Source organism: Miniopterus natalensis, chromosome 8, assembly GCF_054644295.1.
Source record: "Miniopterus natalensis isolate mMinNat1 chromosome 8, mMinNat1.hap1, whole genome shotgun sequence".
NCBI lineage: Eukaryota > Metazoa > Chordata > Mammalia > Chiroptera > Miniopteridae > Miniopterus > Miniopterus natalensis.
This window is the reverse complement of record NC_142088.1, coordinates 2,426,496-2,442,514: the sequence shown is the minus strand read 5'-3', so window position 1 is coordinate 2,442,514 and position 16,019 is coordinate 2,426,496. Positions and strand designations below refer to the sequence as shown.

The 16,019-nt window shown below is 57.2% G+C and overlaps 1 protein-coding gene across 5 annotated transcripts in view; it reads left to right on the top strand.

Moving 5' to 3' along the window:
• Nucleotides 1-7,623, top strand: part of AGAP1 (ArfGAP with GTPase domain, ankyrin repeat and PH domain 1) — a 335,462-nt gene extending 327,839 nt beyond the window's left edge. For all 5 annotated transcript variants that reach the window (XM_087819495.1, XM_087819494.1, XM_087819498.1 and 2 more), the window contains 2 exons: nt 4,266-4,521; nt 7,215-7,623. In XM_087819495.1, coding sequence (XP_087675621.1) covers nt 4,266-4,521; nt 7,215-7,418 — 460 coding nt within the window. In that variant the 3' untranslated portion in view covers nt 7,419-7,623. The remainder of the gene's footprint in view (nt 1-4,265; nt 4,522-7,214) is intronic.
• The last annotated feature ends 8,396 nt before the right edge of the window (nt 7,624-16,019 follow it).

Below are 16,019 nucleotides of genomic sequence, written 5' to 3'. Positions count from 1 at the left end.
GCCTTTCCCACGTGTTAACTGTCGGTACAGAAACCGAACTGGGAGCCTAAATAACAGGCATCGACCTTCTCACGGCGCCGAGGCCGGAAGTCCAAGGTCAAGGTGTCGGTGGGGCTGGTTTCTGGTGAGGCCTCTTCTGGCTTGCAGGGGGCGGCCCCTCACCCTGTCCTCCCGGGGTCTCTCCTCTGTGCAGAGAGAAAGCGAGCGAGGGAGAGGGATTGAGGCCTCATGTCTCTTATAAAACACCAGCCCCCTCAGATCGGGTCCTACGCTCCTGACTTCATTTAATCTTAGTCACCTCCTATAGCTCTGCCTGCAAATATGTTACACTTGGGTGTCAGGACGTCAGCGTGTGAATTGGGTGGGGGTGGGGGGATATGACTCAGTCCAAACTTCCAGGAGGACTTAAGACGGGCTGACCAGATGTGGCCCCAGAGACCCAGACAGCCATGGGGTATATGGACCAACTGAGCACCCCTCCCCCCAGTGTCTCAGCCTCCTCTGCACCCTGGGGATGAGGGGTGGCTCGCAAAAGACACGGGTGGGCTTGTCAGGGCCCCTGGCCAGAGCCACCCCTCTCACCCTGCCAAGCACGTGGGCCCTGTGACGCTCATTTGTACAGACAGCTGGGATTTAGGAACCTAGAGCATCCAGCGTGCGCTCCCTCCCCGCCCCCCTGCCACCGGGACTTCTGTGTCACACACACCACTCCACAGGCGAGCTCTCCCGTGGCTGACAGCAACGTGAATCATTCCCGACGTTCTCCTCAATCCCAGCACCCCCAACAGCTTCCATTTGCAGAGTGACCACTGTGCCATGTCGTCCGGACACGTGGCCTCACAATCCCACAGCCACGTGCCCGTTTTACAGATGAGGGAAGGGGGGACCAAGGTGTTCCTGAAGTTGGAGAGGTCTGAGAAGAACGAAGCGGACACACGAACCCCACGGTCTCTAATGCCAGGGTCGCCTCTCCCTGAGGCCTCTGCAGAGAGCGCCCAGGACTCAGCGCCCCCTGGTCTGTCAGGCGGTCAGCAAGGGCAGGAAAGGGGGTCTCAGCAACAGGAAGTGCTGATGTGTGGGTGAGGTGCAGAGTCAACCCCCAGGACACCCACACGCTCCTGTCTGAGGCCCCTGACCCTGTGGGCTGGATGTTAGCTGCTGAGGGGAGCCCAGCGGCCCACCATCCGAGCTTTCTGGCTGCCTCTTGGTGTCTGAAAAAGCAGGGACACGTTGCAGTCCTGTGGGACGCAGAAGCGCATGAAGGTTGTTTTCTCGTTTTCTGTAATTCTCACCCAGGAATGTTTGTTTGCTCTTACTTGTTTTATTTTAGAGAGAGAGGAAAAGGGGGGGGGAGAGAGAGAAACATTGATTAGCTGCCTCCTATATGGTCCCCAACCAGGAACTGAACCCACAACCTTTTTGGTGCACAGGATGACGCTCGAACCAGCTGAGCCACAGGCCAGGGCTAAAAGGTTTTTAACAGGACAAGGCGCTTTGGGGAAGAGCCTTGGCTCCGTCTAATAAAAGCCACCAGGGGGTCCTCATGGAGGGTGAGGGGCCATGTGGCTGTGGGACTCTGCACCTGTTTGGGCCCCTTGCAGTGTCCTCGGACGTGCATAATGTCAGGCCTGAGTTCTGTAGGTGTCGTCACCCTGCTCCAGCTCCCACAGGGTCGCAGGTGGACCAGCCAGGGAGCTCACACAGCCCCTCCAACACCCTATCCCTAGTTCCACACACGCAGTGTTAGAGTCCCACTCCTGGAGGAGATGCCCCAAAGGGCGAGCGTTTTCAGTCCCATCAAACCTGGACCTGCCTTTAAACACTGACTTTTAAAAGCAGAGCACAGTCCTGGCTGGTGTGGCTCAGTGGTTAGAGCGTCGGTCTGTGCACTGAAGGGTCACAGGTTTGATTCCTGGTCAAGGCCACGCACCTGGGCTGCGGGTTCAGTGTGCCTTCCACATCGATGTTTCTCTCCCTCCACCCCACCCCTCCCTTCCACTTTCTCTCTCTGAAAACACACGGAAGGAATACCCGCTGGTGAGGGTTAACCACCGCCACCAAAGCAGAGCGTGGTTTAAACAGGACCCTCCTTCAGACGTGGGTGAGTTCAGTGAATTCAGGAGAGCTGGTCTGTGGGGTGACCGGGTCCCAGGGCACAGTCACCCCGCACGTCCCCGTGACAACAGGAGGGGGTTCAGAGCTGTGGGCTTGGCCCCTTCCTCGGGGGCACTCGAAATTCACGTAGGAAAAGGAATCGTTGCCGTTCAGACTCGGTTCCCGCGTTCGGCTCCCCGGCTCACCCCTGGGTGCCGCGGCCTGAGGACTGAAACCCGCCCGAGCAGAGTGAAACTGCTCTGGCTTGACGCCTGCCCCGCGACAGCCAGCGGATCGGCGCATGGGCCTGGCCGTGTCCTCGGCACCGTCGCTGCGTCCCGCTCGGGTCCTGCTGGCTCTGGGGGTGATTCATGAAATGCGCCAACATGAGCTTAACACCTTTGAAGGAGGTTCCCGGGCAGTGCCGACCGCCCTCTGCCTCCCCCTTCGGGCCGTTCCCGGGCGCTGCCGTGTTCAGGCTCCTGCATTTTGACCCAGGTGGGGTCGCGGGCCTGTCCCCCGGATCTGCAGGTGCCGGGGCGGCCTCCCAGCTGCAGCCCCGAGTTTGGCCTGGCAATATCCAGGCTTGGCCTGCAAAGGGTCAGGGGTCACTGTGGGGTCACTCGCAGGGACCAGGAAGCGAAGCACAACTAATCCGGGTTTACTCGTGGAAGACTCTGTTTGCCTAAGTATTTAAAAGCAGATTAGGGCTCAGCAGACACTAGACCGCCAGGAGCAGTGTCAACACGGGTAAAAGGTGTAAACAAGGCCTTTTCTCTGTGCTTCAGAGGAAAAAATGTCCCGGGTAATGAGTTTTCTTCTGGAGCACCGCGGGGCCCTGAGCGATCTCTCTGTGGTCGGAGCTGTGCACCCCGGTTTCTCTCCTGGAGAGAAGGCTGGATTTTGGAGAGAAGGCTGGGTTTCGGGGTGCGGGGTGAGCAGCGCTGTGTCATTTAAATCCCTGTGGGCAATTACAGCCACCCCTCGTCTGCAGGGCTTTCCTTTCTTCTCTCATCACCCTCCTCAGAAACATCTGTCCCCGTAGCACCCTCTCCCCCAGTTCCCCTGACCCTCCTATTTCAACCCCTTTTTTTCCCTAGCAGTGCTGCACAGTGTTGAGGGTTGCTGAGTTATTTTAATGTCTCTCACATCCTTTTTGGAGACACTAAAACCCAACTCCACCATTAGTAGCCACAAAGTGCCAGAGTCAGTGGCAGGCGTCCCGTCCTTCGGGTCAGTATCAACACCCCTTGCTGATGGTTTCCTTCTTTGCATCCTGCCCCCCCTCTTTTCTCCTAGCCCTCCTGCCAGGGGTCATAGGCCCTGTACTGTCCCCTTCGGAGCAGGGGTGGGGGTGGAATTCATCCTCACACCCACCCAGCTCCTGGAGCTCAGCAGGCTGTGCTGTTGGCGGAGGGACAGCTGCCACTTGTCACTCTACAGCCCCGAGGCCCCACCGCCCTTCTGCAGCTTCATCCCTCCCCTGTACCCCTAGCCCAGCTCTGGCCTTGGCCACCTGCCTCGCCTCCTCCGCACCCCCTCACTTAAGGAGCCGGGGACATTCTCCACTGAGCCTTTCCCGAGTGTCTGGAGAGAGGGCAGAGCTGCAAGAGGGGACTGGGGCAGCTGTGTCTCTCTGACCGTCCTGGGCGTGTAGCAGTGTTTTCTCCCACTGGAAGTATGTAGAGCCCCGGGGCGTCCTCACACCCCTCCCAGGAGGATGGCTTAAGAGCAGGTCACACCCAGGTCGGGGGACCCACTGCTGTCCTGCCCTGACTCCAGCCCAGCGTCTTCAGCTCTGACTCTCAGTTGTCCTCATGGTGGAGGGGACCTCTGGGCCGATGGGTCCCCGGCTGGAGCCCGATTCTCCTGGGCCACAGCTCTGCACCAAGCGAGGGAGATCCAATGGGAGCTCAGGGCCCTGACCTCGTGGTCCTCACAGCTCAGGCCTCAGAACCCCTGCAGGGTTGGGTCAGTACCCTCGGAGGCGCTGATGCGGGGGGCCTGGGAATCTGCATTGCTGACAGGTCCCCCCAGGTGCCGATGCTGGGGGACCCCACTCTGTGACCCATAGGTAAACCTCTCCCCAGGGCTCCCTGGTGAGGAAGGTGCTGGGATGGGGGTGGCAGCCCCCGTGGCCCTGCCTGACGGCCCCCACCCGCCCCCTGCAGGGAGGAGAAGGAACGGTGGATCCGGGCCAAGTACGAGCAGAAGCTCTTCCTGGCACCGCTGCCCTGCACCGAGCTGTCCCTGGGCCAGCACCTGCTGCGGGCCACCGCCGACGAGGACCTGCGGGCGGTCATCCTGCTGCTGGCGCACGGCTCCCGGGACGAGGTCAACGAGACCTGCGGGGAAGGCGACGGCCGCACAGCTCTGCACCTGGCCTGCCGCAAGGGGAACGTGGTCCTGGCGCAGCTCCTGATCTGGGTAGGTGCCCGGCCCCGGGGGCGGAGGCGCGGCGGGTGCCAGCCCGAGCGTGGGCAGCAACAGGGATGGGCACCTGTTGTGAGACCCGCCCGTGCGAGGCCCCCGCTGGCAGGGTTGGGGAAAGGCAGGAAGGAAGTCAGTGGGATGTGCCGTCCTCGTGTGGGGGCTGCCGTCCTCCTTGTTCATCTTTTTAGGGTACCCCTTTGGATCAGGCATGGTTGGTGGGGTCTCTCTTCATTGTCCACAAATAATACTCTCATTGTTTGGCGGGGGTAGTAGGGATAGACGAGATTAAAAACTGAATGGTTTATATGGTTTCCAGTCACCAAACCTTGGGGTTTTTCATTCACACAACACAGAAGTACTAGCCCCTAAACTGTGAGGTTTTCTACGGGAGGAGTTTGTCAGAGGGCTCGCTGTTCTCATTGATTTTTACTGGGAGAAATTATTTTTCTAATTCCCACTGAAGCGTTTGTCTTGAGGCTGCCATGGGGGCAAGGGGAAGGAGACCATGATTGTGAGAAGCGGCCCACACCCCGCACCTTTGGGGTCCTCAGCCACGGGAGGCCCCATTTGAAAGGGGGCAGAAGGCTGCCCGCCAGGAGGGTCCCTGGGTTTGGAGGGGCCGCGTGTGCTCCCCAGTAGGGGACGCTGCGCAGAGGTGGGTCACCTGCCCGGGGCTCTGCTGTCTCCTCCCTCAGGGCAGGAGACGGGTCTGTCCAACACAGCTGCGAATAATCCCACTTCCTGCACAGTTGTACCCGGCTTTTGTGATGGGTGGGACACGAGAATTAGGTGCCCAGGTATCGAAATCACTCCAATGTTCGGCTTTACTTTAACAACGGTGGGCTAGTCAGCTCGGCTGCCCTAATACCACAGACCCAGGACTTCAGCAACAGAAATTTACTTTCTCACAGTCCCGAAAGCCAGAGTCTGGGACCAAGGTGAGGACAAGGTTGGCGTCTCCCGAGGCCTCTCTGCTTGGCCGGCAGACCCTGTCTCCTCCTGTATCCTCAGGGGGCCTTTCCTCTATGCCCATCCCTGGTGTCTTGTCTTTGTCTTAGGTCAGCAGTCCTATTGCATTAGGGCCCCACCCCTATGACCTCATTTAACCTTAATCACCTCTCTGAAGGCCCTGTCTCCAAATACAGTCTCATTCTAAAGTGCTGGGGTTTAGGACTCCACCCTGTAGACTTGGGGAAGACACAGTTCCATAGCAAATTGCATGCCATCTCTCCCTCTCAGATTGGCCAAAAGTCCTTTTAATTGCAATGCTCCATGCTGACAAGATTCCCAAACACTTGGGAGCAAAAGTCAGTCCACTATTTTCTTTTAAATCCTTACCTGAGGATATGTTTTTATTGATTTTTTTTAATTTTTTTATTTTTTGAGAGAGAGGGAAACATTAATGAGAGAGAGAAACATCAATTGGTTGCCTCCCATGTGTGCCCGAACCGGGGAGCCAGCCCTCAACTTGGGTATGTGCTCCCACCGGGCATCGAACCAGCAACCTTTTGGTGCACCGGACAGTGCTCCAGTCAACGGAGCCACCCAGCCAGGGCGTCAGTCCACCATTTTTCTTTTTCTTTTTTTAAAACTTATTGATTTGAGAGAGACATCAGTTTGTTGCTCCCCTTATTTCTACATTCCTTGGTTGCTCCTTGTATGTGCCCTGAGCAAGGATCTAACCCACAGCCTTCCTGTATCAGGACAATGCTCTAACCAGCTGAGCCACCCGGCCAGGGCCTCCACCCTTGTCAAGAGCAAGAACCTTGGAAGTGTTAGTGCGTGTAGCCTGGTATTTCCCGTCTTCTCTAACAGTCCGAGATCCCGAGAAACACTCAGTGTGGGATGTGCCTCACAGCGTGGTTTATACCAGCGACAGTTTTACGCAGAATGTGCAGCAGCTGTGGACAGTCCCTGAATTAGTTCACGTGGAGGAATTCTTGGCTGTTGCATGTCATGCTTTTGCATGATTTTTAATGATGTCAGAAAATGATCCCAGTACAGTGTTCGGTGTAAAAAAAATTTAAAAAAAGAAAGATACATATCACTTGTAAGTTTTATCTCAGTTATGCATTTAGACTCAATGAAAACCCATTCAAAGGAAACACACTGAACTATTAACCAAGATTATCTGTGAATGGAGAGATCATAGGAGATTTTTTTTTCTTACGCTCTTAGTGTGTTTATCCGTGTGTCCTACAAATTGCCTCTGAGATTAAAAAAAAAGTGATCATTTTTTGCCCTGGCTGGTATGACTCCGTGATTATACCATCAGCCTGCCTAACAGAGGGTTCAATTCCCAGTCAAGGGCACGTGCCTGGGTTGCAGGCTCAATCCCCGGCCCCGGTGGGGGCGCGTGTGGGAGGCAACCAATTGCCGTGTCTCTCTCACATCAGTGTTTCTCTCCCTCTCCCTTCTGCTCTCTCTAAAAAGCAATGGGAAAAATATCCTCGCGTGAAGATTCACTTCAAAAAACAAAGAGAAACGTGATCATTCTTTGTATTTACAATTAGAAGGTCAAAATAGAAATAGCAAGACTAGGGTTCCCCCCCGGCCCGTATCTGTTGCATGGGGCAGGGGCTTTAGAGCACGCGCCTCGGGACCCCGGCACGGACAGGCGGTCCCCGTCCTCAGCGGCCCTGTCCCCCCCACCCCAGGACACTAACGCAGCCCTGTTGCCTCCGCAGTACGGGGTGGACGTCATGGCCCGCGACGCGCACGGGAACACGGCGCTGGCCTACGCGCGGCAGGCCTCCAGCCAGGAGTGCGTGGAGGTGCTGCTGCAATACGGCTGCCCCGACGAGCGCTTCGTGCTCATGGCCACCCCCAACCTGTCCCGGAAGAGCAACAGCCGGAGCAGCGGCAGCGGGCGGGTGCCCACCATCATCTGAGGGCCGCCGCGCCCCTGCCCGCCGCCCCTCCCTCTTCCCGGCGGCCGCCCGCCCGCCCCCCCTCACCCGCGGAGAAATCGCAGAACCTGGACGGTCCTCACGGGGCGAAGACGAGGCCCGGAGGCTGCGGGATCGGCCGTCTCCACGCACTCCCCCGGCGGACAGACGGGAGCCGCCGACCGGCCTCGGTTGGTTGACGAGAGCACAGCACACGGCGCGGGACCCTGGCCCCCGTGGCCTGCAGACAGAGCCTGGCACAAGGGACGGGGAGGGCGGGGGGGGGCGGCAGCCGGGAGAGGGGCGCTCTCCTTAACTGGCAGTTAAGCACATCAGTACATTTCACCTCTGCGCACGGAACACTTGCATCCATCTCATCTCCTCCGAGGAGCCTGACGGCATAAATCAGGAGCGAGCGGAGTTTGTCAGGTCTGAAGCCCCTATGATGGTATGTGTCAAATCAGTTGTAGCTAATCTGTCCCGGGAGGACGCTGGCTTCATTACACTTGTATAGTTGAGTTCTTGCAGCATTACCGCTGTTTAATAGAACATGATTAGTCATCACCGGCGAGAAAGCATATTAGCCGAGGAGGTAGTTACGCGGCACGCTCCGGTGATTGCCGCGATGTGATTGCCGCGCGAAGCATCATATTATCCCAGACATGTTCTTCCGAGCCCTTGGAGCCCTCCTTTCTAAATTCACTGTCATAATTTAGTATCTGTTTAATTTTTCAGTCCAAAGAGAGGAGATCAGTTGCTGAGTAGTATCGGACCGCAGTCTCCTTGGTGCAGAAAACAAAATGGGGGAAAAAAATAAATACATAAGAGGAACCCGGAAACTCAAAGGGCGACCGCGGGTTCCGCCGGCGGGGACGTTTCGGGCGCGCTTAGGCGACCGAGTGAAAGCATGGGCGGCTACTTTTGTGGCCCCCCCCCCTTCCCCCCCGAACAGGAGAGATGTTTTATGTCCTTTCACCAGGGTGGACACCTTGGGTCTCAGTCACTCCCGGGCCACGCTGCCCAAGTCGCACAGGCTCCCGCGTGAAGCCTTCAGATGAGATGTGTGGAAATCTATTGGAATAAAAGACGTTCATAAATATGCATTGATTTTTGTGCGGACGGATGGCACCTCTGTTAATTTATAAATGGAGCTGGATGTGAACTGAGAGCGTGCAACTGGTTGAGATAAGAGGTTACAGATCATTGTACATGGAGAGTGTTCGCAGCGGTAAACACTTCCATTAACGTGATGTACAGCTTCGGGAAGGGGGCCCATCAGAGTAAGATGGTAGGACAATTTGCTTATTAAAATCGAGAAAGGGGAAAAAAAAAAAGACCCGAGCCTGTTAGAGGGGGGAAGGGGCGTGCGCACCCGCATCATGGGAAACTGACTTAGATCCGATGCCGCTTTCGCCGCCCGGACGGAGGGGCTCTGCCAGGCGGGGGGTGATTTTCCAAACGCCAGACCCGGCGCGTGGCAGTGATAGACACGTGGTAGACTGTGACCACCGCCGACGGAACCGTGGCACAGACTGGCCCGTGAGAACCCCTGAGACTGACCTGGTGGCCAGGCCTCCCGTTTTAGTGTGTCACCTGACCGTCCTCGTGGTATCAGGCTGCCTCAGACTCCAGCCACCTCCAGTGGGGTGGCCAAGCATAGCAAACCAAATCGAGACACCGCAGGTTGCAAAGGAAAGGGGATGACCGTGCCCGGAGTCCGGTGGCAGTGTGATAGGGAAGGAAGGCTGTCACGTGGAACACAAGGCCACGTTCGCCTGGCAGCCTCGGGACATTCCTTGCTCTCACATATTCAACCTTCTATTTTGTAAGAGTTTTTTCCTCCTTTCACTTTTTAAAAAAAAAAAAAAAAATTAAAGTAGGTGGGAAAAAATAAAGCTTTACACAGAATTTCTATGTAGGCCCATGTTTCGTGGACATCTCTGACCATTCAGTTCAGTGGAACATGGCAGAAAGACCAGGCGCGGACAGCAGGCCCTCAGCCCCTCGCCCGGGTTTTAGCTCTGGGTCGTCGCTGTGTGGTTATTTTAAACGTGAGCAGGGAGAGGAAGTCATTGCCCGGCTCTGAGGACACATTCCTGCCCTGACCCGGCGCCACGGTCCGCTCCACACAGCCGTAGCCTAGACTGTACGTAGTGAGCACAGACGTAGCCTAAATGCAATTCTTAACTTATTTCATCGTAGTGAGTTCCCAGTAGGAATGCTTGACCATAGCGAAGCCTGCTTTTGAAGAGAAACAGGATTCCTCGCAAGGTTCTCTTCGGGGTGTATATGAGTGTACATAGTATTATATGTGTTTATAATATAATATTTTCCCAAATGCCTTGTTTTTTCACAGCATTTCATGCCCCGAATGCTAGATTGGTTTCTCCCCTCCCCTCCCTCCGGCAGGGGCCCTTCACTGATTCCTCCCTAGAAAAACTCGACCCCTCTTCTGCTCTTTCCGATGATGTTGGTGGTTCCGGGGGGCAGCCTGTCTCCTTGAGTTTGGGCAGCAGAGAAAGGCCTCGGTGGGCTGCAGGGTTTTCTCTTCGGGCCAAGGTGACCGGTGGCTAATGTGTCTGTACCTCGGTGTGAGTCTAGGTGTCCCTCTTTGCTGACCGCGCTCTCAACCCCGCTGGGAAGCCTCACCTACCCCGAGGCTGGGAGCGAGGGCCCAGGGCCAGGGTCAGAAATCACCAGCTTGGGAAGGGCCTGAGTTTCCATTGCCTGTTTCCTTGTAAGTTCTCTGAAGTGACAGTGACGAGAAGCCACCACTGCAGAATCCACACAACCTTTCTACTCAGAATTACCACCTTCCCTTTGAGGAGAAACCATCCACTGGGGCAGGCCCATGAGCAGGCGGTCACACGCATGCACGCGCGCACACACACACACACACACATGAGGGTGGCCGTGGGGGACCTCACTGGGTTCCTTCCGTGGCCAGGAAAACCCTGCAGAGGAAGTAGCCTTGATTCTGACCCCGTGTGGGTGGACCTCGAGGACCCGGGAGACCAGGTGGTTTACCAATCCCAGAACCCTGGTCATGGTCCCCTGTCCCTTCCATCCCTTGTGGTCCCAGGAGGTGAGCGGCTTGAGGGAGATCGAGTGACCTACTCATGAGTCCTGGGTCCCACCAGCAGAGTGTTCCCTGGACTCAAACGCCCTCTGTCTCCTCTCCACTGAGCATCCACCTCGCAGGGCCGTCTGCCTTTTCAAAGCGGCGTTCAGCTCGTCTCCTGCCTGCACTCGGCAGTCACATCTTCCCCCTCGAGAGTGGCCATCGGGTCCTGCCCGGACCCCCCGCCCAGCTGTGCTCATGGATTGACATGGGTCCCCGTGTCTCCAACTCTCCCAACCCTTTCTCTTTGCATTTAGAACATTCTGGAAACAAGGGGCAGATCCACACTCCCACCCAGAGAGGTTCAGTAGCGTTGAGACAGTTAGTTCCTCTAAGAGTCCATACGGTGAGGTCTCAAAAGCTTCTGGAAAGGCAGAGAGAATTGGGAAGCAGAGCCGTTACCCCCCGGGGGGGCGCTTCCCCTCCCCCCCATCTGCTCTGTGTGTCACCCCACCCCACCGCAAGGCCGAGTGGACTTTTCTAGAACTCCCCTGGATTGTATTTATGTCCTTCAAGCAAACAAATTGAAGAGCAGCCGGGAAGGAATTGAGGTAGAAACGTGCGGAAGACACACCTCTCGCAGGAAATACCCCTTGTTTCTAGCTGCCTCGGGCGCTGGCTCCGCACGTGGTGAGCGCGTGTCCAAGGACCTTCCCCGCACCCTTCACCGGACAGCTAAATAAGGGCCTTGGCGTCAGACCTGCATTTCCCCTCTTGGCCATGATCACAGGCGTCTTAGCCGGGTTCCCATGTCTTTCTTCAGGACTCTGGTGTGGGCCCCACCGCTGGGCAGCCAGGCCGGGGGCCCCAGGGGTGCTGCTCCGGGGGCAGGGGCCGGCCAGCCGCCTGGCTGCTGAGGGCGGGCCTGCCCACTCAGCCCAGTCCGACTGCTGGGGTGGGCCCTTTGTCATTCATGCTGCCTGCAGGCCACACCTCAGTGACGCTGGAGAGGGGGGAGCAGGTCAGTCCCTGGGGTGGGCGCAGACATCTCTGCCTGGAAGCCATCCCTGGGACCCAGGATGCGTGACATCCGTCCCTAGGGAGAAACGGTGCCGCCCAGGGACAGCACGTCCCCGTTGGACCCCTTACCTCTCACCTCACAAGGAAATATACCAACTTAGACATTGGTGTTTTAGCGACACAATGTCCCCCTCAGAGAAGAAACGCTTCCTTCACTCGGCTTTTACACAGCCCCGATTTCCCCCTTTCGTTGGATGTCTGCTGCTTTTTTTAAAAAAAAATAGATTGATACTTTTTTTTCCAGTTTGGGTCCAAGTTGAAATGAGAGGACATTTCATCAGTAGAGGGTTCTGTAAAACCAGAATGTCTGTTTTTAATCCGTGGTGTTTAGGTCTCCCAGGTTCTGGAGTCCTTCAGTGTCACCGGGGTGGGAAACATGCTCCCGCCGCGAGGGTTCGGCGACCGTGGATCTGAAACCCCCCACGGCGTTTCAGAGATGAGCTGCTCGCTTGCTCTCATGGCACAACCTGGTTCTGGGTTTCACCCGGTGGGTAACCGCTGTTCCGAGGCCCGAGGCCCACCCAGGGCTTTGGTGCGGGGCAGCTGGGGCCCTGGGGCTTCGCTCGGGCTTCGGGCCAGGCGTGCGTGAGCGGGTGCCTGTGGGTCAGCTCAGGGCTGGTGTTTCATTTCTAGCTGCCGTGTGGCATCTCCAGGAAAGGTCCCCCGAGGGTGGGGATCCAGCCGAGTGATAGAGGCTCGCCGTTTCGGGCAGATCTGGAATTCAGTGTCTGTGGCAAGTGCATGATCTCTGTCTCGAGATGCAGGTGAAAGAAAGGAACCAAGCAAAGTGCGGGGACTCTCCCAAGTCCCCTTTGCACCCCTGCTGTCAGGACCAGCTCCCCTGAATGGGGCAGTGCCCTCACCTCCCCACTGCCCGACGGTGTCCACACCGGCCGGGGAAGCTTACGTCTGAGCTGGTTCGAAAACTCAGAAAGCCGTTGCCCCACCTCTCAGTCAGCGGTGGCTCGTGCAGAATTGAAGGAGTGTTGGGGTGCAGCGAGGACTCCCCGGGTCTCCGCCCCGGTGTAAACCTGTAGGTGGAAATCCTACATTTCAGAGTGGCCGGGGGATGTCTTTCCTGACCAGGTCCTTCGGGGGTGGCGGTCAGAGGACAGACCGAGGGCCAGTGAGCTGTAGTCAGACTGGGAGTTAGTGCCCTGCGAGCACACCCTGCACCAAGCCCACCCCGGGGTCCCAGCAGCCTTTTCCCCACGACAGACTCGGGGTGCATGGGCAGACTGGAGCAAGGATTGGGGCTGTCCCGCGGCAGGCAGACAGCGGTGCCTTAGGCACTGCTCTGTGACAGGTTGCACGTCTTGATGTTAGAAACAATGCCCCCGCCCGCCTTGGAAAGCATCACAGTTTCCCTCTCCCACCGTGTTTTTGTGTCTAAAATATATCAAGTTCTGGATTTGCAGCCCTGTCCCAGCCTGTCACCTGCGTGCTGAGGAGGGTGCCAGGTGCCCTCGATCAGAGGCTCGCTGCCGAGCCCCCGAGGGAAGCTGGCCGCCCGGAGAGGGCCGGAGAAGTGGGCCACGCTGGCCACGCCAGCCACAAACACCCCACGTGGCTTCGGGGAGCGCCTCCTGCCCCACGGCCCCCTCCTGCCCGGGACTCTGCGCTGGGTCCCCATGGGGCCGCAGGTGAACGGGGCACACCGTGGGGGAGCAGGGCCTCTGGAGCAGCCTTTCCGTTTCTGTAAATAGCGTTGTATAGAAAGCGGAGGGGCAGCCTGGGGTTCGCCCGGAGGTGGGTCGTTTCTGTTTTTTCGGTTGTTGTTTTATTACCTCATTCAGCAAGTTCTTGGTTCACAATGACTCGACGATGCTTTATTTATATTGTTTGTACTGTAATTAAAACCACCGACTGACATTCATCTTGCTTGTCCCTCCACACGACCTTGTTGGATGAAATATGCCAGTTCGTGTTTTCCTGCCTTGGGGTTTCTCAGCTGTACAGTATTCTAAGGGGAACGGAGAAAACGACACGTGTAAAGGACGGGAGGGGCGCTGGCGTCGGGGCCTCTTTCTAATAAAGAGAGGAGACTATGGCTCCCCGCCTCCGTGCAGGTTTTTGTTGGTTTTTGGGGGGGAGTCACGCGTCACGACCGTTGGGTTTCTGTCCCCAGGCCAGGCAGATCAGAGCGCGGGGGCCTCGGCCGCCGACGGGAGGGGCCAGGCTCAGCCGGGCAGCCACGGTGAGGGGCCCACGCGGCCCACGCGGGCTCGAGGGCAAGGGTCAGCTGTGCCTCTTCAGACTCTCGAGAAACTTGGAGGCCAGAAGTTGCAGGTGCCCCCTCTGCCCCAAACGAAGGGGAAGGACTCTGCGGGCAGCCAAGAAAGGAAGCCGCTGAAGGATGCTATTGACACTGTTATTATTAATACCAACTTTTTCTCAGACAAAATACAGGGAAGGGCACAAGTAGGTTTACCGTTGTGGGTACACAAAACAGTTTATGCTAGTATCATTATTTATTAATTGTATTGTTTTCATATGAACAGCTGTAGATCTCCTTTTGCCCCCCCCCCATATATCATATCTTTACCCCTGAAATTATTCAAGTATAAAGAAGGTAAAACTCCCCCGATGCCCACCCGGCCATCACTGGCCTCCTCCCTGCCCTGGATGCCTGTCCGCCTTCCCTTCCCTGGGAAGACCCCGTCTCGTGGCTCCTCCTCATCTCGGGGGCCTCAGATGAGCTGTGGTCCCTTCTTCAGAGGGGCCTGCCCACCCCGGCTCCATCAGGCGCCCCCCACACTTGGCACACTCCCTGACCCCCACTGTGCCTTTCTCTCTGAGTTGGTTCCCCTTCTGCACCTCACTGGGGTCTCGTGGCCCTGGGTCTGTTTGGGTCACCCAGGGCCAGCCCAAACACCCGCAGAAAGAAGGCCCGCACGAAAGAGGAGCGAACTCCAGCCACCGTGGTCTCGCCCTGCCTGGCGCCCCTGGGCACCCAGGGCCCAGCTGCACCAATGGTTTTCTTTGGGTGGTGCTGCGTCTCAGGAACCCAAACCTCATCACGACTGTGACAGGGCCGCAGAGGGAAATGGGCCCGGGGCGCTCAGTACCCCGCCGCTTCCTGCAGGCCTGTCCTGCCCCCGGCAGTTCCGTGGAACCCCCTGTGGTGGCCCACGTGCCTGTCCAGGATTTGCTTGTTGATATACGGGGCTCTCATGCACCTTCAGCATGCAAGTCCCCAGCCCAGCCCCACAGGGTCCCCTGGTGGGCCTGACCTGACCTCACCTGGGGGCGAGTGGGGCCCACGGGCCACAGCGCAGTTGTGTGGGGACAAAGCCCTCAGTGCCTGCCAGCAGTGAGTGCGGGAGGTGCACCGCCCCGGTGCCCAGCACGTTCCAAGAAGCCGCCAAGCCTCCATTCATCACCACTGGAGTCCGCCAAGGCCCCTAATTGGCCCATAAATGTGGCCCGATAACCGCAGCTGACACCCAGAGACACTGCGGGCAATTAGCACTTATTTATTTGCATATGGTATTGACCAGTCTCGCGCTCGCTCCCAGGGCCTGTTCCTGCTGCACGCTGGAGGGGAGGGGCTCACTCTGCGTGCAAAGGGGACACCGCTGGCGTGCGCGCTCCACACCCCGCCACACGTATGCACGCTATATGCATACACTCCACAGGCCACACATGTATGTATCACGCATATACACGTCACATGGATACACCACACATACACATACATATCACACATACACTATGCATATATACATCACACATACACACCACACATATACATGTCACATACACACCACACATACGCACAGCACACACACTCCACACGCCAGCAGGGACCATGGGCACTTGGCACTCAGTGCTCCCGGCTGAGGAATTCCGCAGTTTGTGTGCGAGGCTGCCTCCGGCGAAATGCTCAACAGTTCGGGTGCCCACGCGCTGCCCACCCATGCAGCCTGCCCAGGTGAGTTTGACGGGGCAGGCGGGGGGCTGGGGGGTAGAGTGGCCCAGGACTCATGCCCTGGCCCTGTGGGCTTTCTAAGCGCATGGGGACCTGGTCACTTTCGTTACACTCAGTTCATCTTGGCTTTGCCGAACCCCACTCAGGAAAAGGACTCCCCCAAAATAATTGTTCCCCTGGACCCAAGTTCTCCAGAGAGCTGGCTGTCATATTGTCTTTTATCAACCTAATGTCATGCCCACTGCCAACTCCGTGTATTGGCTTGTTTCAGGCACGGACTGTGCACCCAGACGGCCTGGGCTTCCCGGATCCTCTGAGGGTTCATCTGTAAAATGGGTGTAACGACAGTCCTCACCTGGGAGGATTGAATGAGCTACTATTTGGAGAGAACCTGGTGCTTCATCCTTGATGAGCTCGCAGTAAGTACGGGCTCGTCATCATCACTGAGAATTTGGGACATTTGAATTAGCAACACGATACAGAGCATTAAGATCCCCCGTTATATGCAGGCGTAAACATTGTGTAGGAGTTG